The sequence below is a fragment of the Balearica regulorum genome, chromosome 1, assembly GCF_011004875.1.
Source record: "Balearica regulorum gibbericeps isolate bBalReg1 chromosome 1, bBalReg1.pri, whole genome shotgun sequence".
NCBI lineage: Eukaryota > Metazoa > Chordata > Aves > Gruiformes > Gruidae > Balearica > Balearica regulorum.
Genome location: NC_046184.1, coordinates 96,394,097 through 96,420,579, shown reverse-complemented (window position 1 = coordinate 96,420,579; position 26,483 = coordinate 96,394,097). Strand labels below are relative to the sequence as shown.

The 26,483-nt window shown below is 42.1% G+C and overlaps 1 protein-coding gene across 20 annotated transcripts in view; it reads right to left on the bottom strand.

Moving 5' to 3' along the window:
- Nucleotides 1-26,483, bottom strand: part of BBX (BBX high mobility group box domain containing) — a 143,718-nt gene that overhangs the window by 49,670 nt on the left and 67,565 nt on the right. For all 20 annotated transcript variants that reach the window (XM_075767407.1, XM_075767423.1, XM_075767453.1 and 17 more), the window contains 3 exons: nt 9,544-9,714; nt 7,982-8,224; nt 1,622-1,820 (listed from right to left, as the gene is read on the bottom strand). In XM_075767407.1, the coding sequence (XP_075623522.1) occupies nt 1,622-1,820; nt 7,982-8,224; nt 9,544-9,714 (613 nt within the window). The remainder of the gene's footprint in view (nt 1-1,621; nt 1,821-7,981; nt 8,225-9,543; nt 9,715-26,483) is intronic.

Below are 26,483 nucleotides of genomic sequence, written 5' to 3'. Positions count from 1 at the left end.
AATGTATTTAGCACAAACTGGTATATAGTTGACAAAAACAGTAATCCATTTGGCATGGCAGCCTTGTCATGATTTGGATGCTGCTAACATCTCTGTCAGAGGTATTTGATGAGCTATTGTTATACTCAAGAAATAGCCAGCCTTCACTGGCATGAGGACTGGGGTGAGACCCCTGTGAAATTACAATGCTCATTGACTCGATCTGCAGTAAAAAACCGAATCAAAACAAAAAACCCCAAACATTTAAATCACGTGTAGCACAAAAGGGCCTTCTTCACAAATGAATGGCTCTATAGGTAAAACAATGACTGAGATTAGTTTCTAATCAATTCTTAAGTTCTCTGTCCTCTGCTCTGACAGGTGTTGATTCAAGACCTCTCTGTACTCAGACACTCTACATTTGGACAGCCCAGCAGAAGCGATGAGGGATGGCAGACAGGTAGACCGAGGCCTATTATTTGTTCTTTGTGTTAAGTCAATAAGCCTCCATGGAGCATAGAAGTCACTCTGCTGATAGCAAAAGCAGAACGGGATGAAGGGGCTTGCGATTTTTAGAACTGGTCTATGTAGCATGAAAAACTTTATTTTGATCGGATTTCACAGTTCCTTCATAGCCAGAAGGAATTTCATTACAAGAATTTTCATACCACTATACGGGCAAAAAGGTATACATGTCTTTTTATCCCTTTTCATCCTTTTACACTTGTTGCATAAAACCATTTTCTGCTCTCCAGACCATGATCTCTCTAAGCAGAAAATATCTACCACACACTTCTCATAAACTAGGTAGGATAAGACAAAGTTTCAAATAGATCAGTATTTATAAAATTAGAAGCTTTAAACCAGAAAAAGAAAAAAAGGGTGGTGGGGGAAAAATTATTTTCTACCTTGACTGTTAGGTTCTTAAACTGCCAGTATTGAACATTAATGTCTCTGTATTTGAAGGTCACAATGGCAACAGTTCTGCTATTTGTGGATATCAGAGAGAGATTATCTGCCTTTCACCAGTTCAGGCACTCCAACTACAGTTATTCACTGATTTTTTTTTTTTTAAATGTTTAAAGGGTTAGAATCCACCCCTCCAAGGTACAAGGGGCAAAAAAGCATATTTTAACTGAAATTAAATTACTCTTGATTTGAATACAAAATGTTAGCTCCAGCAGTACATTCATCCACAAGAATGTTAACACCTCCAACTTCATAAACACCCATAAATTATTTTTGTAAACAACAAATTACCAAACATAGTACAAAATTCTATGAAAGAGAAAAAGAATGCACACAATCAGCATTTTCCTTTTTGACTAGAAAATGAAAATCTCTAACAGCAGATAAGCCAGAACTAAAAATCAATCAAATCTGGACCCCAAATGGGGTACGGGTTATGATGCCACATATCCAGCCTCGACTCTCGAAAGCAATCATGGGCTAAGGAAAATTTAGAAAGTTGTTATGCAGAGGTTTAACTTTAGTCTTGGCAACTGAATTTGGGACATGAAAGTTATTTGCACTGCAGTTACCATGTACAGTAAAGAAAACTGGTATCACAGTTTGATTTCAATGCCACATCCTCAAACAAAACAAGGATGCTACGTCTGAGTAACATGGATGGAAATGTTACCTGCCATCCCGAAGTTAAGCTGTGGCATTTCTTCACTTTTTGTGGCTTTTCTCGGGCTCGGTAAATCTTTTGCGGAGTCTGATGCAAAGGCCCATAGCTTTTTCCTGTTAGTAACACTAGATGTCTGGGTTTTCACAGGTTTGTTTGTTGTAGGGCACCACTTGTACCCTGGATTCGCCTTCATAAACGCATCTTTGTACTAGAAAAGAAAAGGAAAATTACCAGTCATGACATTATACTATCCACCAGGCAATTGAGTGCACTGCATGTAAGAGGATTTAATACAGTAAATAATCCTTAAATATCTTGATTTTTTAACAGTTTAATCACATGCTTAGAGTCTGATTGCCAACACAATCTATTAAGAAGTAATATTAAGATAAGTAGAGCTGTATTTAAAAAAGTAGGGTTTCTCTTTCCTCTCCTGAAGATTTATCACCCAGAGTAGGCTGAAGTTCTGACCCTGCAAACTATTCCCCAGTGCTTGTATGCTCACTCTCTGGGAAACACAGCTATTTAAATTCTTCTGCAGGTACAATCTTTGTTTACTTTCTAGTTTGAATGAAATGAAAACATACATGTAGCAATAAATGCAGCATGATGGTCCTTACCTTGCACTCATTCTTCTCTAGTAGTTCTGTATTTTAGAATATTTGAGTATATGCTTTCCCATATCAGGCACCGAAAATAAACCACTACCAGTATCATCTCATTTTCAGTAACTTCTGATACATTGTCCCAGCATTCCTTCCAAAATGTACCATGCTGCATGGCTGCATAAACTGAACTGGGACCATTTAAAACTTTCTTCGGCCTTGAGCACACAGCACGTATCTCAGTGGTTTGCTATATTGTTGGTATGAGGCAGCAAAACAAACCAAACCAGACTACGCATAGGGGGTGGGGGGAAGAGGTCTGGATCCTACACAGTTTGGGAGGTAGGGGGAAGAATGGGGATCTTTTACTCACAAAATGCAACAGTGATGTTTTCCAAGTATCTTGCTGACCAGATCAAAACAAGATTTTTGAATGTCAACAGTAATAAAGAGAGCACATTTCAGTATTTTAAATGTGCTGCTATGCAAAGTGGAGAACAGGCAAATCAGAGGAACATGCCACACATTCCAGCTGCAAATGTTTGCCTAACAACTGATAGAGGCACAGCACTGGCTGCTGTGGGAGCCTACCCAGTAAGTACCAGTCTGACCGCAGGGAGAAGGAACCCAATGCCACCTCACGCACTACGCAGCCCTCGATGGCAACAAACGACCAAGAGAGCAGATTTATCCTGAAGTACGTGGCAGGGCAGCTGCAGGAAGTTTCTTCTGTGATCACGTATGTTCCAACCCACCCAGCTGTCATCAGTCCCAGTTATGGCACAGAGAAGCACCTACGTTTCATGCACACGCCTGCACAGAAACACACACAGAGGGGGAAAAAGAATCCCTTGGGTATCAAATACAGAAATAGCACTGAAAACCTTCTCCTCTGATAGAGCGACTGCAAGATCAATACACGGCATGCCTTGTGGCAGGATCACCATTGCATCTCTATCACTTGCTTTCATTTCCATCTTAATCTACCAGCTGGCACTCGCTACCTCCAGACTGTAGCAAAGATAAAAACAATTCAGTTTACCAGAAGCACAGCACCATGTGAACCCACTGTGTGAAGTCCTGTATTTATAGAAATGGCTATAAATAATAAAAATCTGCAGGGACCGCTGACCCACATACACACTGTATTTTCTGAATAGGGCATTATGTATTAAATCTGCAAACTAAGGACTGTGACACCTCTCACCTCACCCCTTTTCCCTTTCCCTCGGTTTGGTTTGGGAGCTCAGTACACCACAAAAACAGCCTGGTGGAGGGAAGCGGAGGGGGCAAGGGAAGAGGCGGAAAGGAAATACAGAGAGAAGCAGCTTTGCCATCCATTGTTAAAGCCACAGCCCACTCACGAATCATGCTTCCAGCCTGCAGAGTGAAAAGCACAGAATAACTAGCTGTGAGGTACATAAGCTCTTCATATCAGCATTGCTACTTTGAGTAATTGAATTATTCTATGGAGTAATTTGACAAGCCGACAGGCTGCCCATCAAATGAGAACCAGAATGCATGCAATTTGTGAGGCGAGGCAGCAATAAGCTTTTAATCAGTCCCAACAAGAGCAATTCAAGTGAGGTGGCGTATTAATGGATTTTTTCCTGTGCAAAGCCAAGAAGTGAACATTAACTGCACTCTCGGAAGGGAAGGGAGCAAACTGAGGGAGGACAATTCATCGTCCCCTTTCACATTTTCAACACTCAAGATAAATGAAAATGTAAAAAAAGTTAAACAATGACCAAAAAGTAGTTTTATAAAATGCATACAGGGGCCTGACCAAAATCTCCAGAAGACTTTCAGTATTGATTTTTGTGACTATTAGACCAAGGCCTAAAATGAAATGATAGATTCTGCTTGCGATGTCATGAGAAGATAACTTCAATGAGCTACACAGTAACGAGAAAATGCCAAAGACAATAGCAGACCTTACTGTCTTCCTCAATTCGACCAACTGTGCAGTAAAGCAACTTAACACAGCCAGTCTAAGGACATCTCTAAAGTCTCTTAAAAAAATGGGTAAGTCCTTAACCTGGAATAGAAAGACACTACTTTGGTTCCCACATGAGTGGCAGGGACGACTTGGGTCATGTCCCCAGGTCCCACCTAAGATAAAAAAAGCGCAAGATATGTTTGTGGTATCGGTCTGATGTACCATCTCTGTTTTGTGAAAGCCTGGGGAAGGATGCATTATGCAGGGGGACCGATGCCACTTTACAGCTGAGGTTCAAAAAAGGTGCTGCGCTTCAGTGCAACTCCCTGAGTTGCTTTCATCACCAAATAAAAGAGATTTGCTTTCTCCAGCGTGGTAGGAACAGAAGCTCACAAGTGGATTCCAGCTACACCTCAGGGTAGCAGTTAGCACGTGCTTAACTTTAAATGTATGCCTAAATCCCACCAACTGGCTATTAAATGTCACATGAAATCCAGAGATCTAACAAAAAAAGAAAAAAAAATCCCCAGAAAACACTACACCCCATTTTTCCACTCCTGAGGGACGCAGGTTCACATTACACGTTACGGTCGACACGTCACCCAGTGAACTTGCCAGACTCCAGCCAGGAAGACAGAACATTTGTCTCCTCCTACCCCAATGCAGCTTGCCAAAGCAGTGGCAGTGACTGTATCTGCGAAACCACTGGCCGAGCACCGGCAGGGAGAAATGTTCAGCTCTGCCACCGAACGGCTGCAGCCTGGATTTATCAGGCTGCTCCCTACAAGAAACAATCCTGACTGCCTGGGTCTTGCCGATGCAAAGATGTATTTAAAAATGAAGTGTTTTCTAGCAAGGGAAATGGGGCTTGAACAATAATAATCTCACTGGATATTTTCCAAGGTAGCTGAATGTTCCCAGTAAGCCCTGTAAGAGTTAACACTACCCTTATTATTATAGTGACTAAAAATGCTGAAGCGTATTTGAAAGGCCAGAATTCATTTTCTCCTCAGTGAAGGGAAAACGCTAACAAACAGCAGGAACACTTGTGGTTCCACTTGGGAGTATTTATCAGCTACTGAGCTTAAATCCTCTATAATGAAATTTTCAAAGTTAAGTTGATCTACAAAGTCTGTAGGATACAAATAGAAAGCCTGCTCCTAAGGAGAACACTAGCAGAAGCTGACACTGAGCTCTGCAGGCACAGTATGAAGTCTCCAGGGCAGGTGTTGCTATGAGAGACCGTAAACCACACGACTGAGAATAGAGGGATCATGGGGACAGTTTTTCTAGGAAATTAAGGCACCCCAAGGTACAGATAGGTACATAATGGGAATTTCCAAAAGTGCCTAAACAAACCATAGACCAGATTATCCTCTCAGTGGGAATCACAGATAGATGTCCAACCCAACAGAAAACTTCTCGTAATTCCACTTGGCAAAATGTTCGAGTGCCTCACTACCTTCCAAAATCCTAGATCTTGCATATAGCTTGATACGTGTAAGTAAATATGCCAATGCCTTGATTTGCCCACTGCTGATGTAGTGTCAGTTAGTTGCTGGTACTAAGCAGCTGAGAAACTGAAAGCTGCTTGCTTGATCTGAGCTGACTTTGTAAACTCTGGCTTCAAGTAGTAAAAACAGTCTCCAAGTAGTAAAAACATTCTCGAGACTGTGAAACAACAACAGTTGTAGCCACTGCAGTAGGGACAGCTTCTGTCAGGTCCATTCAGATATCTAGAAGTGATGCAGATGCTCAGGGTACACAAGACATGTTGTGGTGGTAGTGGATATGACACAGGGTCCTTTGGGCGATGTGCGCCCTGCCAGGGCAGAGGCTACAGGCTGTGTGGTGAAAACTGGAAGTCAAGGGGCACTGAAAAACTACATTGAAGTAATGGAAGCTCATCCATTGTATTTTAAACCTCAATGAGCTTATACCTATAGGTACACAAATAGAAGGTTACTAATACAACGGTAATTTTATGTCCTTCCAAAGGCATTCACCTCCTCAACTTTTAAATGAGCTCTCCTTCAGAAAAAGAAAAATACCAATAAATGGTTCTCATTAGAGTTGACATTAACATCTTTTTGACAGTCTCAGCAGTAAAGCTAACTATAAAAGCGAGTGTTAAAACAAACAAGCGATCCACACACACAGAATACGCCTGTTGGTGAAGAAGGCCCAAATACATTCAGTGGCACATTATAGCTGCTAATTATTGTTGTAACATACAAATGCTTTAAGAATAAAAATTATATGTTATCTCTCTTCTACGCATTCTTGGAACTAGTCGTAATGATCTAAACTACTTAGATTTATTGTTTCTCTGACACTGAATATGCAATTTGTTCTTCAAGCCAGGAAAAATAAATAAATCACTACAGGAACAATGATTTCTACAACAATACGATTAATAGTTTCAGATCTGTCACTTCATACAGAAGTTCTGCAATTATTTGCCTTCTTAATGAATGAGCTTTCTTCAGCAATACAAAAGGCTAAGAAATACAGTCACATCAGGTTTGTTTCTTCCTAAGATTATTTCGTTTTCATCTTTCCTTCCTCTGTATCTGTACTGGATCTCCTAATTGTCCTTTTCCCACACATTTCAAGAAGCATGGCTAATTTGTAAGTGGGAAGGCAAAAGAAATCAGGAATGGTTGGACAAAGCTGAGACTCAAGTATTTCAACACTGTATCACAGACGAGGGACTACAGAGGTACCATACACCCTGCTTCAAAAAGGACCTGCCATGCAGAACATTTCGGTTTTCCTGTGGACCCTTCCATGCTCACACAAACTACTGAACAGACAGATCTTATAGACATGTGTTAACAGTAGCAGACACCGTTGGGTGACAGGACAGGTACAGATAATAGTTTCCCCAACTGTTTCACACCTATCTGTACTTGTAGTATGCTAGCGTTACTTGACAAATGAGAGACATGGCCGTCCATTATTTTTTCTAAGATTTAATTCATTAATTACCCACAATCTAGATCACACAGGTAATTAGAGTGATCTATTTTGGGGTGATATTATCAGCCTAAGTTACTTGCTTTGTCTTTCACTCTCCACTATCAATATCTGCAGTCTTCTTGGGGCCAGCTTACCATGTACGCTATTTCCTAAGAAGCCTCATTTAAATATTAGTCACATAACATTTTGTGAAATATGGGAATAAATCTCTCGTCCTTGCTCCCAGTTAAAGGACTCTGAATGTATATTGCTCTCTGATGTGGGTACTGGACTCTGCCTCACCAAAGGCTGCTATATCAGAAATTGGTAGCAATGCACACGGAGAGTACTTAATGAAACACTAGTAAACTTAAAATTCTTCAACATCAAAGGTAAAAAGGGATGGCATTTGTTCACTATGCTTTTGGTTTGTTCCACCTGTATTATAATAGCAACCTATATTATTGATGGCAAATGCACAGCTTGAGGAAGTATCACTACAATCAGCTGATACTGAACCATATAATTTATTATTTTCAATGGCCACACTCTATCCATGTGCTAATACATGTACCGCAGGAATTATCAGGTGATATCTATTACAAAGTGCATATATTTGTTCCAATGACTACTAGAGCCAGGTTAGTTTGTGTATACAGACCAACTTCTTTTCATTCTGGTCCAAAGGACCAAGTGAATCAAAGCAAAACCAGCAGCAGCTCTGGGCACCATAATCCCACTAGGGAAGCTGAGAAATTCAGGGAAGAGAAAGACCCCACAGAAAACAATTAATACACTGAGAAACAGAAAACAGACATATGTGTTATCAACTCCCTTTACATCCACCATTCAGACAGTACATACCTCCTTGGCCATGTCAGTGTATTTCTGCTTTTCTTTTGGATCTAGAACAGCCCACCAATCTGCCAAGATCTTGGTTGCGCCACGGTTATCAAGGCGAGGGTGTTCTTTTCGCACAAGAGAGCGATGGCGTTTGCAGAACAAGAGAAATGCATTCATTGGTCGGCGAGCTCGTTGCTCTGAGGACTCGTCATCTTCGGTTTCATCAGCATCCTGCTCTAAACCATCAGCGCCAAGAAGCGGCACCTAACAGAACAGAAAGGGAAGGGGTGTAAACTCAGTTATCCACGCTTCTCATGGAGACTGAGAGTCTCTGTATGCTGCGTGTCAAGGAAAGAGATGCTCATGGCTACACACAGCTACCTGCAAAGTCTACCTGTTCTGTCCAGAAGACCCAGAGTTCTACAAACATCCTCACCTGAAGATCCAAGGTTTGTTGATGCTCTCTGCAAGACTTAAACTCTGACTTGCAAGTGAAGCAGATTTCTAAGCTGAGGACCACTCTCTAGTAACAGTCCTAAAGGGGCTGAAAGACAAGATCCTACCTATCCCCTTCCTATGACCTAGAAATCATCTTGGTGGGATGAGGTGAGCAGAACTAACTTGGGCGTCAATCACTCGTGTTTGCAACTACAAAGTTCATTGGAAGGAAAGTGCATAGGTAACAGTTGTTCCCTCATCTCCTGCCGCTCATTACTCAGCCTGTGAGCTGTGCTGCAGTGTAGTCACTGCACAGCTGCCCAGTCGGAGGCCAGGGGGCAAATCTCAACAGAATACACTGCCAAAATATGCTCTCTCTGCTCACAGACCAGCCTATCATTCCTGTGAAGCATGCACCACAGAAGACTAGTTCTGACTGAAACTTTTTACTGTACGACACAGAAATTCATCTCCTACTTAACCACAACATGGCTTTTTTTATGCCACATTTTGGCAAGCAACCTGTAAGGTCAATAGAAAGCACTGTGAGAATATCAGGCTCCTCCTTATCCTTGTCAAGGTCACTCTTCCTTATCAGTATGCGGCTCAAGGCAGTCTCCTCAGCTCTGGCCTCTCCCTTCCTGCCTCAGCAAAGCATCAAGGAGATGCAGATATGAATGTTATCCACATGCTGGAAACATCACGTCTCCAAAACCCATCACCTCCCATTCCCAGTTCTTGTTACAGAGGATGAGTCTAACTGTACATTTGGGAGGTGCCACACTGTGAGGTCCTTACGAAAAAAGGGTAAGGCCAGCATCATTGAACAATACCAAAATACCAAGCATCAAACAAGAGAGATTATTCCAATTGGGTTCTCACTGTTCTGGAGGATAAGCTGAATTTCACACGCAAAGATAGTCTAACTCTAAAAAACAGAGTTTTGTCCAAGATTTTAAAAACGTGGTTGACAACTCCATGTTATTTGCTATTACCTTTATAACCTGATGGGCACAGCATCATTTTTAATTGGCCACGTTTGTTCACAAAAGAGAACAGCAAGAAGCAAACAAAACAGAAACACAGCTAGGGAGAATATGACCCACCATTAACCCTCTACAGTCAAAGTATCCAATGAAGTCTACCTTATCAATATCTTCCTCTTCCTCTTCTTCCTCCTCCTCTTCAGAGAAGTCAAGGAGTTTCTTGGCAAGCAGGGGATGCCACTGAAGACACTTTCTTTTTGGTCGCTTCCCAGTTCCTTCTCCTTCTGTCGAATGATCCTTATTCCTACTACTGCCTTTCATTACTGTGACCTGTCATGCAAAAATAGTTCTAAGTTCACAACAAACCCTTAAGCATAAATGATCATCATACAGATACTTAAACCAGTGACAAATATATGGGGCACTACTAACACAAGACTCTCAGAAGTTTTTTGGCAAGGTCATATATAGAGGTTTGTTCCAATTACCAACAACAGCGTGGATTATCTTTTCCAATCTCTACATTTCCACCTAATGCCCAGATTAACTAGCAATATACAATTAAAGAGCATGAAGCACGGACACTAGCCAGTCCAGCTCTCGAATGTGCTCCTGTCTGAAGGACAGCAGAAAAGCCCTCACGCTTCACTGCCTAAGTGAGTGAGAGACTTCACAGCTCTTCCACACCTGTGCCCACTGTAGTTTTTCATATTTTGCCACTGAAAATGTCCTCTTTAGCAGTGGAACATATCGCCAGCTACTCATCTGTTAATCAGGGACTTTATATATAGCAATGTTGATGCAGAACCCCATGACACTATGAGCTAGGATTTCCCAAGTGCCATTAAAAGGCGCAATAGGGAAATCTGACTCCCTGCCTAAGAGAAGTGAATTTTAATACATGAATCTGAAGCGAACAACCAGAAGTAGTTACCTTGACACATCCAAAGTGCTCATCAACAAGAGCCCCCGCACAGCAAACAAAACAAACCATCCGCTGCACCAAGTGCATGCAGAAGCTAAACAATACTTACATATCTATCTCGTGTATGTGTCCTCATCTAAAAAGTAACTAACTCAGAACTACCTCTCAATAAAAATACATGCTTAACACATGCTAACTACCAATTTAGGGGATGGCTTAAGAGATCTGCTTATCCAAGTAAGGGACAAATAAATATATAAAGCCAGCACATCGCATCTGAGTATCGAAGGCCACAGGAAGCAAGCACTGCCGGCACACAGTCTGGTCCCTGGTACCTGCCAGGGACTGTGTAATGTCAATGATAATCCTGACAGGAGCATGGCTGGCTTTCCAAGAAAACAAACACAAACATCACAACAAACTGAACCTGGAGAGCATCAGCCAGCTAGATCTTTAAAAGCCGACAAAAATTGATGAAGTCTCACAGGGGTTCACGCCAGCAGGATAAAGAAGCTGAGCTAAGCCCTGGTCCCACAGACAAAGTCAGAAGCTCTGTTGTTGACTGTCAGGAGAAGGGCATGAAAACAGGTCAAACCTTGTAACTGCAAGGCCACATCCCATTTTAGGATGCTGCTTTCTGGAGGATGCCTCCTAGAGTACTAATGTTTCAGCCCAGAGCGGCAGAAGGGAAAGCTGTGTCACATTCCTACATATCCCACTCATCTAGTGATCACTAATTCTGGTTTTGGCTGAAAACCAGAATTTTCTCTTCCATGCTTGTTTCTTGTTGGTTAACTCACCAGCATTTTGGCAATATGCCCTTGTTTGCACCAAAAACATGCATAAGCAGCTGCTTTCCCACAGACTCCAACAGCACAGAAGGCTGAAGGACTTTCAGACACTGCTTGCTGGAGGAAACAACTGAACCCTGAAGGAAGCAGGTTCAGAAATTTTAACCTATATTTAAAAATGGCATTTTCCTGGATATGTCTTAGATTTGGTTAGTTCCTCCCTGCTTGTCAGCAGTACCTGGCCCCCACCAGTTAGGGATGTCCTGTGACTTCATAGGAGCTTGTCATTAAGCTCCACACTTTGCTGTCCCCATCATGCCATTTCTACCTGGAGTACATTTAAACTTTGATTTCATGGCACCTGCTCCTCTGTTCATTTTCTGTTAACCAACTCCTGGCTTTTCAGCGAGTATTATGTGGCACATAATCATGCACCAATTCACCTAAATCCTTGTCCATGACTTGCAAAGCGGGTCCAAACACACAGAAACAAACAACTTGGGCTTTAAAAGAACATTAAAGCATGCAGAGATTCGTTAAGTCTCAGAGTTTGTTAAATTATAGAGATCTGCCTCATACTGTAGTCAATAAAGTACGTGGCCTATTTCTGAGCAGGATAAATGTGCTACAAGTACAACTAGGAGTCAGCTACTCCAGCCCTTACCACTAACTTATCTAGGTGAGCTAATTGCACGGTTTTTGCCTACAGTCAGTCCTAAGTAAGATGAGTATTACTGGTAGCCTCCTACCTCGCTAACGTGAAACCACATTAATGTTTAAAGAGTGCTCCATGATCCTCCGTTACAAAGCTCAGCTGAAGTCTCAGTGCTATTTCAACAACAGCACTGCCTTTAGCTGACACCTCACTGCCTCTTGCCCTTCTAAAGATGAGCAAGAGAAAACTTCACAGGACTTAAGTGATCCCATGGTGTATTTTACATGTGTTCTCCATCACCCCTGAGGCCCTGCCTATGCTCCACGCTGAGCTTGGCAAGGCAGCACAGACCCTAGGCACCAGTCACCTTGCAAATCCCAAACGGGCTCTCAGTATGTTATGTCTCTTTACTACCAACCAGCTCACAAACACTTTTTGTTTTCCATGCCTGAAAGCTAGGTATTAAACACTCAGTTACCCCTAAAATAAATTAACCAAAGCTCACTTCACATCAGTGCTGAAACAGAAACATGTGCTCAGCTCCAGGAATCAAGTGATGTTCATTAGGTTGTTTTCTTAAACTGTGAACCATTTTACTGTAGTTGTCACTCTGAAGCAGCAGTTCTACTATAAAGAGGCTTTTGTCACCCTATCAGCTGAACAAGCATTTAGGAGATCCAAGACAGAGTAAGTCAGATCCTGGCTGTTATACAGGCACCATTTACTACAGGAAGACAGACTGTCGCTCTTTGCTTCCACTTCAGAGTGAATCTCTGCAACGGTCAACAACAAAAGTTCTCCTGATTTAACCCCACTGATGGAAGGACCACGGCCACAGACTGACTTCAAACTTTCCTTTTACAGCATGGTTGGGAAACCCCTTGCCCCATAAGTATGTTGAGCTATATACTCTATCCTCTATGCCCTCTCTTCTCTTCCTATAAAACAGAGGGTCATTCATAACACGAACAGATAAACTATTTCAGCCCCTACTTTTAAAATTTCTGTGCTTCCAAACCATTTTTTCCTCATTTTCACTTATTCAAGTTCTCCTAAGTTTGGACCTACATTTCAGAGACTTTTTTTGGTGTTCACTTTTTGCTGATGCCTCTCTCAGTCAAATGTAGGATTGGCATAATGACAAATGTTCTAGTTCTCTATTACATTGCATGGGACTTTCCCCATTAAAAAATGGATGCTGACAGTGTGATGAACTTGTTTTCCTTTGGATTGCTTCATCTTTCATATTACTACCGCTACACTTCATGGGCATTTCTGTCATAATTCTTAGTATATTCACGTACAATTATATAACTATGAGAGAAGCTGTCCCCTAACAACAACAACAACAAAACCCCAGTCAAATGCAAAACACAGCTAACATGGGCACTTTCATTTTTTTGTATGGAAAATTTTGGTAAGGCATAGCGTAACGACTTAGACAAGACATTCCATGGTCAAGTGAATGCACATCTGATTAAATGACAGTGCAAGTTTCACTGGCATTTTTACTTGTTGAATAGCAAAACATCAATGGAATCCATTTAGTGGACTCTTAATTAAAATAGTTCCATAGAAAGTCACAGAACAAGTATTGGGCAGTCTTTGCAGGATTTGGGGCTTAAAAGTACAGAAGATACATAGCACCCAAAGTGCAAAGTTTGCAATAATTGGCATTTATGAACCATATCACAAAAAAAAAGTAATTTCTTCTATAGTATCAGTAAAAATATAATGTATCTTTTAAGACAGATGTAATGGCTTTTTGAAGTTAGCAAGAGGAAAAATTAAAACCAGCTAACAAGATTTTACAACCTATTTTTCCATTTAAGGATGACAAAAAGAAATGACAGTAACTAGGGAGAAAGTAGGAATATTCCAACAAGACAAAAGTATGGACAGCTTTGCTGAGAATAAGCCACATATGCTTTATAACATTACCAGAGGATACCTGTCAAGGCTGACATTCATGATCCACTGAAAGCAAGAGGTACCTTCAAGGTGATGTTCTACACCTACCTTTAGTGCAGATATAGATCAAAGGTTACAGAGAGATTACAACAGTAAAAAAAGTAACATTCCCCCCCCCCCCCCCCCCCATTTCTTTTGTGTGCTGGCTGTATTATTTCCTTTCTGGTCCTGGAAACACTAATCAAAGAATCACAGCTTTCTTGGATGTTTTATAAATACATATACCTAATAGGGCTTCAGAGGACAAAAAATTAAGATTCCTTAAGAAGATCTGGATGGTGGGGGGGGTGGAGTGGGGGAGGAGAATGATTGTTTAGCTTTTTATGGTATACATTTCTACTTCAATTACACAACTGTATGCAAGTCTTCATTTTTTAAGTGTTCATTAACAAGTGTTTGATTACCTTCATTAACACTGAGTTTTGTTTTCCTCCTATCTTCCTCTGTTGTTTACAAAACCTGATATAGACAGGTGACCAACTTCTGTGGTCCTAGTTTTAGGACTATCTCACCCCATAGTTGATCTGTCCCCGAGAATGTCACTAGTGCTTGTGCTGAACAAGCCGTGCTCACCAGGCGTTCCCCAAACTATGTCCACAAACACCAACATTCTTATAAAGGTCTTTAAAAGTAACCAAGCACTGTAATGAACATGTAATACAGGCTAGAAAGGAATCCAAGACCTGCCAAAGCAGAACCCCCAAGATGTGAATTGTGACTACGGTGTAGTGCCTGTTGGAAGGTTCTCCATGGTAGAATATCTGAACTTCAGCAACACTCATCTTATTTCCATGAGGACACTGGAAATTAATTTCTGTTCTCCTGTTACCTTAAAACAATTTCCTGGAGTCTGGCTGGGCCCTCAGCTGACTCCATGCAGATTACTGGTACAAAGGAGCCAAAGGGAAGTTTTGAGTGGATTTTCCACACTTTCTGCTCTGTTTTACACTATCCACATTCTCTACTATTCTATAAAAACAAATACCAAAGAGAGAAAAGAGGACCAAACTATGACACTAATGGCTTGGTGTACTGGGGGGCTACCGAGTCAGTGACCTGAGTTGTTTCAACAAAGAAGCAGGAGACTGGGAAATGAGTTCATGTTCTCACAGGTCTAGTGGGCTGAAGAGGTATTTGAATTTTCAAATAAAAGCAAAAGGAGATTGCTGTCAGTAAAATACACTTACACAAATACAAAAAGTTTTTTTTAAAAAATAAATTTCTTTTAGAAAACCAGATTATTTGTATAATGAAGGACAAAACCTAGTTGGCATTAATTACTGACCAGTCAGTGAATATATTCTTTATTGTTTCACAGCAGAAAGCCATTAATGAGCTTTCTAACTTTCAGAGATGTGACGGTTTAATGGGGGACATGCTGAGACTCAATGGAGTCCTGTTTGCTAGCAGAGGTTTGGGATAGGCTGTCACCACATGAAACACTTAGCAACATAGCAACAAGTCTTATTTAATTTTTCGTGACACGCTCTTCCATCTTCATAAGTGATTTTGAACTATTCCTTATTTTCTTAAACTCAGGTATGAGTTGCTTGCTTTCTTTGTTCTCTAACACATAAAATTAAACCACAAGATCATCAAAAGAATGTCAATAGTACTTTTTGAATTTTGGTTTTTTTTTTTTTTAAAGTGAATGTTTCATGCCTACCAAAGAGGAATAAAACCACTATGTATGTAGTAAAAGTCAATATATTTTAAACTTCAGCTCTACTCTTTCTCTGCTCATTCACACATGCACAAAAAATAAGATGTTCTTTGGGGAATTTTAATACAAAGACATCAACCAGGTTTTGTCTGGTACGAAAAGCACTTTAGGTTGAACAACTGTACTCACCATTAGCATGCTATCAGGATGCTTCAAATTAAAAAAAAAAAAAAAAAGAGGGGGGAAGAATAATTTGTTACTAGTGTTCACTTCCCTTTTTTATGTGTGTATCATTTAGTTTTGCTTTTGCTTAATGCTGTCATAGCTAACTCTTCAGAGCTATTGGTCAGAATGCTTGTAAGGGTATTCCAAGTGCTAGCTCCCTCTAAATCTGTTTTTAAAATGGAAGCCACACAGACAGCAAGTGCACAGGATGACACAAGAAAGCCTCACACTAAACAGGAAAACTTAATGCGTTCAATAAATAGTCTTCAGGAATGTCATCATTAAAATACATGAAAGACAGGCAAACTCTGCCTGCTACAAAATTGCCCTCAAAAGACACACGCAGGAACTAGATCCTATCATTACAGTGCATCAGTGAACTGATTAGGAAATTAAAAAGCCAAAACTTAGCATAGATCTTCACTATTGGGTTTTCCTTACACCCCTACCAGAGAACACACACAGCTGACTGGACCCTACTTGGCCAAGTGAGTATTTCAACCTACCCTCGGCCTGAAATTCAGTATGTAACCCAAATTTGGGAGTGCTACCTTAGCTATGGTACTGGAAAACCAAGTTAAGAGTGTATCATAGTTAGGCTGCCAGCAAGTGCTTGTTGTCAGTAGGGCAAACTACTTGTTAAACTACAACTCGGTAGTTGTAGTCGAGAAAATACACTCAAAGAAAAAAAAAGAAAGGAAAAGAGAACAAACAGTGAAAAGACAAGGAAAGATAGATGAGGGAAGAAAAAAAGAGAGTGAAAAAAGGGTAAAGAAAAAAGAATGAAGCAAAAGGGCATGAAAGAATAAAGGAAAAGCTCTGTGAAAACTAGCATCATTTACCTTAACAAAGACAAAATAACGGGCTTTGAATACATAAAAAGACATGAGCAAATAATCTGTTTTCCACATCCACAATGCAGAGCGCAAGTGGGTGGCCTCTGCTGACAGGAAGGAAAACTGAGGCCAAGCCTGGCTACAGGAGCAGCAGAGGGGAGGTGTCTGCCGGGGGGTCAACCAAGTGCCCCAGGACCCCCAGGGCTATGGCATGCAGGGCAACAGCACTGCTGAACAAACTGCCTGAGTTGTCGTGCATCGTCTCCCTCACCCCATGCCATTAACGTAAAAAAAAAAATTAATCTAATTATGAAAACTAAGTGGTGTGTGGTATTTCAAACATGTAACTAAAATACAAAGTATTTTAAAATGTACTCAAAATGCACAGCATGCAAGTAGGATGGTTGGATGGGAGTTTGCACAATCTTTGTAAAAGCAACAACCACACAGTTCTCTCAAGTGTTTAATTATTTTTATTTTTTTCCCCCCATTTGGGCATTTTTTCCCCCAGTCTGAATGCCAGGTAACAGCCACTTATTAGCTAAAACCAGATCAGTACATTTATCTTACAACTTATCCATGCTGGAAGGTGCCAACTACCAGGCTTGCGGGAATCAGCTCCTGCATCTAAAAAACCAGCCTTTATAAAGTGAGAAATGGTTTATGAAATGGTCAAGCTTTTCTTTTCTACTATGCTTTATCCTAAATAAAGCTAATCTCTGAGAAAAGTCAGGACTTCATAGACTAATTATTAATTTTTAAAAAATAACAAAGTGACAAACACTTTTCAAACAGACTTGCTGAGACCAGGCACAAGAGGTTCGGCTGTGTTTTGGACCAAGCTTTTGATGAAAATGTCGTGGATGAAATGGCAAGCCATCAACCCCACAGGAAACATTCACTCTGTTTGGGCCACACTGCTTCTGTTTGGCAGAAACATACCCGGTTTCCACATCAAAACAAAACACTGACGCCACTCAAAACCAACGTACCACAAACCCAATGCCTGTTCAGTAGGTGAGCTTTAAATCTAGCAGAAGGAAGGAGTACGGGAAAAACGCCTGTCCAAACGGCACAGCAATTTGGGAGCTGGAGGGATAGGCACGCTGTGGAGGACGGGTCAGAGCAAATGAGGAGGCGGAGGCATGAGAAATACTGCTGCTACCCAGTGCCAACAGTGACCCTCCCCGGGCTGTGATGAAACGGCAGGTAACTGCGTCCCGGCACTGCTGCCCACGCAGGAGAAAGGGGGGCTGAAAAGGAGCGTCTGGGGTGCCGGCCCCGGCACTTGGGCCATGCCAGGCAGCCAGGGAGGTGCGGGCAGGCAAGGGCTGCGGGGCAGCCCGGGGCAGGGCGACCTCCCAGCCGGCTGCCCCTGGGCCGGCAGCACTCCTGGGGCACAGTGAGGGGGTACAGGTGTGTGCCCAGCAGCTGGTGCAGCTGCTGGGGCGCAACAGGGGACAGGTCCCACCGGCCGGCCAGGCACCGCTCCCACTGCACCAAACCCGCAGGCGAGGAGCTGGGCATGTTGGTTGTTTTGGGGCTCCTGCACTCACATGCTAACTCTCCAGTCATACCAAGCCACCACCCAGCGTTTCCGGAAGAGGGAAACGGCAGTAAATACCTGCTGCGGGGAACAGGAGAAGCCGCGCTGGCATTTGGCAGCTCTGCTGAGCGATGCCCTCGCAGGAGGCCTTCCCAGGCCCGGAGGAAAGCTAACGTGGTGCTTGAGGCTTTCTCGGACCAGGCTCCCTCCGAGCCCAGGGCTGGAGGAGAGGGAGGACGTGGAGCAGAAGCCGAGCCTGGGCGGCAGGTGAAGCGGTTGGAGGTGTTTAGTTCCAAACCGACCCCAGCCCCGGGGGTTCCAAACTGGCACGCGGGGAGGGGAGGGGCAAGTGGGCAGGGAGGGGAAGGGGAAACTCGAACCTAAGGCTTGCCCTTTTAAGAATAAACTTCAAAAAACTCAAACAACTCAACAACAAGCAGAATGTGCCATGGAAATAAAACACCAGCTAACCCACCCAAACGATTTGCATGCAATTGTCTCTCCAAAGCAGCTTGCTGGTGCAGTGGAGGGGAAAACTGCTCATCTCCCCTGTGCTGCAGAGCACGCATCTTTGATGGAAGAGTTTGCCTTGCAGAAATAGGTCTGGGGGTGTAAATCACTAACATCTTTATTCAAACGCATTAATGCCTCCAAACAGGAACCTCCACAGAAGGATGCAATTTAAACAGTTTGGAGTAACCAGCCATAACCCTTTTATATTAACTTTTTTTTTTTTTTTTAGATTTTGTGGCTTTTTTCCAGAATCACTTGAAAAAAACAGCAGTTGTCTGAAGACTCAGGTCTTAACCAAAATGGGCCTTTTTTTGCCTTGAATTTAAGTTACAGTAGGTTATTTGCTACTGCAGGATTCATTTCAGCCTTCAGCAGCTGCAGAGGCACAAACAACAACAAGAAACCCAGTGAGTCACAGGCCACAGCTACACTTACTTCACCGAAACATTGACAAGACCCCAGTGACACACTCCGCTAGCCAAAATTTCTGGGTCAAAGAGCAGAAGACAAGCATTTATTAGGGTGAGAGCTGCCTTTCTGGACACCAGGCACTAACCACTCCACGTGCCAACCGATGGCCACAGCAGGTCTGCCCAGAGCCATGCGCATCCCTTGGGAAAATCCACCTGGATGAGCCTAGCAGCTTCCTTTGGCTGGAGCTCCTGCAGAGCAGGCAGGCATTTCCCCTTGCTGCATGCTCGGTGCAGCGCAAACGCAAAGAAGCCAGGCACTGGGCAGCAGCGCCAGGCCTCCTGCATAGGTAGGTGAGGTCAGTCACCCAGGGGATGGATATACTGGGACACCTGCACTACTAAACCTGGCCCTGCTCCTAGGTGAAGGAGACGTGACCCACCCAGCCAGAAAGCTTTGGCATCCTTTCGCTCCAAAGCGACATTCTTTTTGCTCCTACACCTGCTGCCACAACAGGAGAGAGTGACAACAAACCCGGGCAGGTGAGCAGAATAAATCCCTGAACTTCAAAACACAGAGGTGGCAGAGCCCAACCTACTTTGCAATGCTTCCTCCCACAGAGAGGGAGACAATGGCAACACACACTACAAAAGCCCTCTGCTGACGCCAGAGCAATTTATCAATAGCGCACTCTTCCTCCAGGAACACAGAGTAGACTGTGAAATGCAGCCACCTCTTAGACAGGAGACAAGTGCTTGTGTGCAGAGCATCACAGACCATAGCAACAGCATAATCCAAAAAACACTGACTTTTAGCAAGTTAAAGCAAGAGAGGGATTTTGACAGAGAGAATAGTTGCCCGATAGTAATGAAAACAAGGGTCCAGAACTGAGAGAGCATTCACATACACACCCTGAAAAATTTGCTTTGTGCTTCAATGTGATCAGGACTACCTGAGCCTGCATGAAGAGCAGCTTCTCTGGAAAGACAGCTATCATTCCTGTGTTTTGCTGTTATTTTAGTATCATCCTAAAATGAAGGTCTTTGTGATTTGTTAACTGGATCACCGGGGGTCCCTCTACCTTTTGCAAGTCACTAACGGTTAATCTCAGCGTAAAGAGCTTTAAAGCCAGTGAGATCACATGTAAGATGGCCACAGGAAATACTTAATGAATTTCAGTGCATGGCTACTCCCATCAGCTCACTCCCAGGAGGGCACCTGCAGTTCAGCAACAGCTTCCTCACTGAAGGGCCTGTCGGGTAAGAAATCAGAGTCAAATTGAAATTTTATGTGAACAAGAGGGATGGCCTGGAGTTCTGCTCACAGCCTTCAGAGGATAAGAGCCTCTGAACAGAGAAAAAAAAAAAAAGTCAATCTTTTTGACTTGCCACTCCCAAAGCTTCATTTTTATCTTTGATTAGTAGGCATGCAAATTGCTCTAGGGTCCTAGTCACGGCAGAAACACAGCCAAGTGCTTTTGCGCAGCACGGAGCAGCACAAAAGAGCAGACGTTCCTGCAGCAGACATCGCAGGGTGAGTGCAGCTGAATGGGAAAATTGTTTGACTCTCCTTTTCACCTCTTGTTGATTGTGTACTAGCGTCTTCTGCAAGACCGGGACAATGAGGCTGTGTCCATTGCTACTGTAATCCATTCTAAGGTTTACCATGTGCGTAATGAAGCTTTCATAATAAAATTCAGTCATAATTACTACCAGTGTCAGGGGAACCATATACAGCTGTATGAGCAAATGAAAGAATTAGTCCCTTAATACAAATTTAATAGGCCATAAAATATCCTTGTACAATCCAGTATTATAGTTTGTCTACTTTCGCTCTCTTCAAGTCAAGTACAATAGGGTAAGACAGTTGTCCAAACAACTCCTTGAAACAGCTACTACACTGCTCCTATGGCAGAAGAATCAAATTAATGGCTACAGACAGTATTTACTCAGCTTTGCTCATCTTCAATATTATTAACTCATAAATCACAGTAATGTAACTCTTATGCAGCTCAGAAACAACAATAAAGAGGCTACATGAAAATTTCAAATAAAACAGGCCTGTGCAATGACCACTGACAGAAATATCACAAGATTGACTTCATAATAAATGCCTAGCTACTAGCATATTTTCTGCAAAATCAAATTGTCACAATCTCCTTCCATCCTCTCCCCCTACCAAGAGATAAAACAGGTAAAGTAGAAAGTTAATGAAAAGCAAACCCTTGGAGTCTGTTCCCTGCCTGAACCCTCCCCTGCCAAACTTCGGGATAATTTCCAAGCAATTGACCTAAAATAATATTAAAAGAAATACTGAAGCAGCAACACTTTGTCAAAATACATTGTATCTCAAATTAAGCATAACCCAAAAAGGTAAACAGAATGCCAGGCCAGAGCAGAATTTTGTTAAAAAGCTAGATATAAATAAGTAAAACAAACAAATTTGCACACATTTATCAGTTATACATGTATTTCTCCTTTCTAACGGCAGCATTTGAAGCATCAGAAACAAGCTTTTAACACAGACGAGATTTCTTAGCGCAGTGGTTTAATTTGATCACAGAAGGAAGAGATACAGCTAAAGGAACTTTGGCTCTGGTTTTGGAAACACCATCTCTCAAAATTATGCAGATACACATTAAATATTTTTGAGTCTATCAAAATTTGTAATGATTTTGAAAGCCGATGCGCTATCTCAATACGCAAATTTCAAGTGCCATCTAGTGGTTATTTTCATTTTTATTTCAATTTGGTATTTAAAAATAACTTTCCCCACTTTTCAAATTTTAAAAAGAGTTTGTTATTTCTATCACTTACTGTTATTTTATCATGCAGCTCCTGGTCCTGCAATGTAAGTAGCAGCTTAAATTAAGCCTAAGTTTAAGCATTCTGATGGACTGAATTTGGGCCAGAAGACAGCTGATTTCAGGACTAAGGGATTAAAAGAAAAAGAGGGGGAAAAAATCTTATCCATAAAAACAGAACAAGGCACAAGTGTCAGTTCACTATTTAGAGCTTTTTCAGTACAACTTAATGACTTCTTTCATGAGAAAATTTTGACATGTTAAAGTCCCTAAGTAATTAGGGCCTCAACTGAACGTATGAGAAAATCCTGGAGAATTTCTAAGCATTCCTCACTCCAGGTAAAGCCAAAAATCCACAGTGCCATCTCAAGAGGTTTCTGGTTTACATTCAACCCAACCTGTGATCTTACACGGGTCCAAAACTTTGATACTCAGCTAAGTTTGGTGACTTAGCATATTAGTCTCATAATGGAAACAATTACTTCAGGTCTTCTGTCTCCCACCTCAAATATCCTCTTATTCTTCAAGTATAAGGAGGGGCTGACTAGGTACCCTGAAAAATGGCTAAACGTGCACATGCACTACAGCGTGCCCACAAAGGCATCAAACCATGCAGACAACCTGTGTGAAACATGCAGAGCACATCAAATCCTGAATTCAAGGCGTATGCAAAGACACATAGGTGCTTGTATCTCCATTTGGAAATCCCTAGGCACAAATACCAAGTCAGTGCCAGATAGCCAACCAAAGAAACTATCTGGGCTTCTTTACAATGGACCTCTCAGAGCCTAAAAGGAAGATGTTGTTATACTTCTGTAACATACTTCAATAGAGCTACAGTAATAGATGTGTAAATTTGTGTCTATCTCTACAGAGAAAGTAGTAGAATATAGACTTTGAGACAGAGCCAAAGTTAAAAACATACTGTTACCAAACATCATCATCTATTATTTTTCCACTGAAAGACTTGTTAGCTACCTTGCTGTGAATCAAACTCATTGAAAAAAAAATATAAAAAACGCTTAGTTGTTATTCATTCTGTCTTGAATCCAGATGGTGATGAAATTTAATAAAAGGTGGGAACAGTGATATCTTCCTGATTTTTCCAATTAGGAAACGAGTCAGAGAGATTAAATCTCTCCAAGAAAGGTCAGAAACAAATTCATGGTCAAACTGGAAAGAGAGCTTGTAACTCTGATCCCAGACCTCGCTCCCTTCTGCCGTCTCTCCCTTCACAAGACGTAAGATGAAGAAACTGGAAAGAAAACCTTCACATTCAGCAATCTTTTTGTGTGCTTGTTACATGGGTAATTACAGAGACATTAAACATCCCCAGCAAGGCACGCTTTAGATCCACCTCCAGGCGGGCCTCCACAGTGCTGCAGAATTCAGATGAAGTGCACACGCACGTACCACTCTGCAGGCGCACGCTGCTGTCCGTGCATTGAACAGCCCATGCTAACCCCCTCCCCATGAGGTGATTGCCACAGTTCATGCGCAGTGGAGTCTGAGAAAGCCAGGTACATCACCCTACCACAACACCGGCAGCGAGGAGTTTGCTGGGCAACTGGAATTGCTCCTGCAGACAAAACACTATATGGACAAACCTGGAAGCGTCTCACTTTAGACCTGTGCGCTGTCTCCCACTCAATGCATACAAGCCCTTAAACGCACCATGGAATGTGTCTGTTTGATTTGAGGCTTATCCAACTTCCTCAGCATAATGAATAATCCATGTACAGGTCCTGGCAAATTAATAGGGTAGTGCAATGCAAAGATTTGGAGATGCATGAAATCACAAAGCTGCCCCTGAATACAAGAACAGGGCATACACAAATGCCAGAGTAGTAAAGTTTCATAACGTGCAGATTAAAAAAAAAGGAATAAACACTGTTATTTAAAAAACCCTCAGAAAGAATAATATTATCTTACTGCACGTCTACCCTCACAAAGGCAGCTTCAGCTACTCAGCACATTAAACTCCCCTTTTAACACCTATTGAAATAATCAAAATAATTTTAAGTCCCATAGTTCCATATCTCATTGTCTGAATTGTTGCACTTCACTACTGAATTCATCAGTTAAACAAAAACGTGCATTTAATTTGGAAGGCATGGAAGTTTTGGCCTACATGGCTGCTAGCCCTTTTTAGGGTAAGAGTATTTTGTGTATTCTGTAAAGTCTGTGCCCTCTCAGAGCCCATGCATCAAAATGATCTGAGCCAAGTTAGCAAAGAACTTCCCCCAGGATGCCATGCAACACCAAGCCCAAGTCTACTGCTTTTTTTGCAGGTGAGATGTAGGTGCAGGTGAAATGTAAGCTAAAATTCTGCATGCAGTCTTAACCTATTTCAATGGATGGAAAAGGTCTAATGCAAATTAAGGAAAAAAAACCCAGTATTTTTAATGTCTTTCATGCAATAATTTTAAAAATTGCTTTAATTGGGAGCTACATGAATACCAGCACAAATTAGAAAATCCTGTATAATGGTAAACCATATTCATAAAGATAGAAGTGTGTAACTGAACGCACCCATATTTAATGGCTGGCATTTCACTGTAGCGTTATAGCCATATTCTCCTGAAACTCAACAGATGATGGGCATGAATGACTTAAAACTCCTGCAAGAAAGCAACCTACCAAGAAACTCTGTTCTTTGCCAGGGAAGTAGCTTTATGCCGTAAGACATAGTTTTCAGAGCTTTTCCCTAAAGATCTCTACAACAAGCTTCAAACTAAATCATCAAAAGTAAGCAGGGCTGTAGACAATGGTCTCATTCTTTAGCCATATGCATGCCCGCTAATGTTGCAAAAATGCATCACCACCTCGAGTTCTGCTGAATATAACAGTCTCTTTTAAGGAGAAAGAGACTTGTTTTATTTTTAATTCATGGAGAGACAATCACATGATTCAGCTATGTCCACTTCAAAAGATCTAAAACTAGGAATTTGACATGAGCTGCGTGTGAAGGATTTAGGGCAAATATTTTTGCATCCTTCCCCTTAAAACCAGACAACGTAATTATTATTTTTCATGCACTAATAAACCTTTATTTCAAGAAATGGGAAATATTGCAGACTACATGCATAGCACCTGGAGGTCTCTAGTCCTGCTCAAGGCAGGCCGAGCTTCAAAGCTAGATCATGCTGCTCAAGTGTCCACCCAGGGATGGAGAATCCACCACTTCTTTTGGCACCTTCACCACCCTCAACCGAAGGATATTTTTCCTTATGCTCAACCAAAATTTCCCCTGCTGCAACTTTTGACTACTGCCTCTTGCCTGTCCTTGCACTGTGCACCTCTAAAAGGAGTCTAGTTTCATCTTTTTCATAATTGTCCTACACATAGTTGGCGGCAATTGGAGCCTTCCTCAGCCTTCTCAGCCGAAACACGACCAGCTCTCACAGCCTTTCCTAGTACATAATGTGCTCCAGACCCAACCTCCTCGTTGGTCCTCGACTGTGGATGTTCCAGTCCTTTGGTCTCCGGTATGGGGGTCCACACTCTCAGAAGCAAGACGAGAGCTGGAAACCCCCTTCTCTCAACCTGCTGGCTATGTTCTTGCTCACACAGCCCAGCCTTCAGTTTGCTTTTGTGGTCATGCTGCCCATTAGGATCCCCAGGTCTTCTCTGCAAAGCTGTTTTCTGCCTTTCTTTTTGTTGAACTTCATGGGGTTCCTGTTAGCCCACTCCAACTTTCTGAAGTACCTCTGAATGTCAGTTTTGCCCTCCTGCATATCGACTACTTCCACCAATTTGGTGTCACCTTTGACTTGCTGAGAGCATACTCCATCACATAATTTGTATCATTAATGAAAATATTAAACACCACTAGCACCAGCATCAGCCCCCAAGGAATACCGACAGTAACCTTCTGCCAGTTCAAATGCTGAACCCCTAGTTCAGCCAATTTTTCCATGTAACCCATCGAACCAGTCTGTATCCAATTTGGCTCCAGGGATGCTAATGGAAGTGTCAAAAACCTTGGTACCAAAGTAAGCAAGACCCTCTGCTCTCCCCTTGCCCATGACACCTTGTCTCCATCACTTCATCACATTGATCAGGCACAAATTGCCCATGGTAAATCCGTGCTTGGCTGTTCCCAGTCACCTTCCTGTACTTCGTGTACGTGGAAATGGCTTCCATGAAGACCAGTGCCACAGCCCTCCCAGGGACTGAGCCGAGGTCAGCCTGCCTGCTGTCTCCCAGATGTTTCTTTGTGCCTTAGAGCACAATTAAGCACCTCAAGGTCTGATTTCTTCCTCTTGCATGATCCATGAGAATGATGACACTGCTTCATTTGACCGGCAGTAACCTGAGATTACAACCATGTTACCATATTTGCCAGCAATTCTAAATGCAGAAGAGCTGGAAATACGGGTAGCTGGAGAACAGGTAGCACAGCTTGTTTGGCTCAACCCTTCCTCTTATTTTTTCAGAGCGCTACCCAATGCTACAAATCCAAGTTTGCAAACACCTCTCCCCCACTCAAAAAAAAATTAAAAAAATATTTATGAGATTTAAACACAGTACAGTATTTTCATTGTATTTGGATATGTGAATGCAATTTAGTCCAAGCTTTCCTTTGTATTTTGATTTTTTTAAAAGTTTGTTTTTCAGCAGAAAAAGGGGAAGAGCATGGAGTTGACATGATTCTGAGGAAAGCCCGAAAAAAACCTCAGCGAGCAAGAGAGCTTCCTGGTCAAGCAATGTGTGTAATTTAAAAATAAGAGCATCTGGCACCTAACAAACAAATTCTT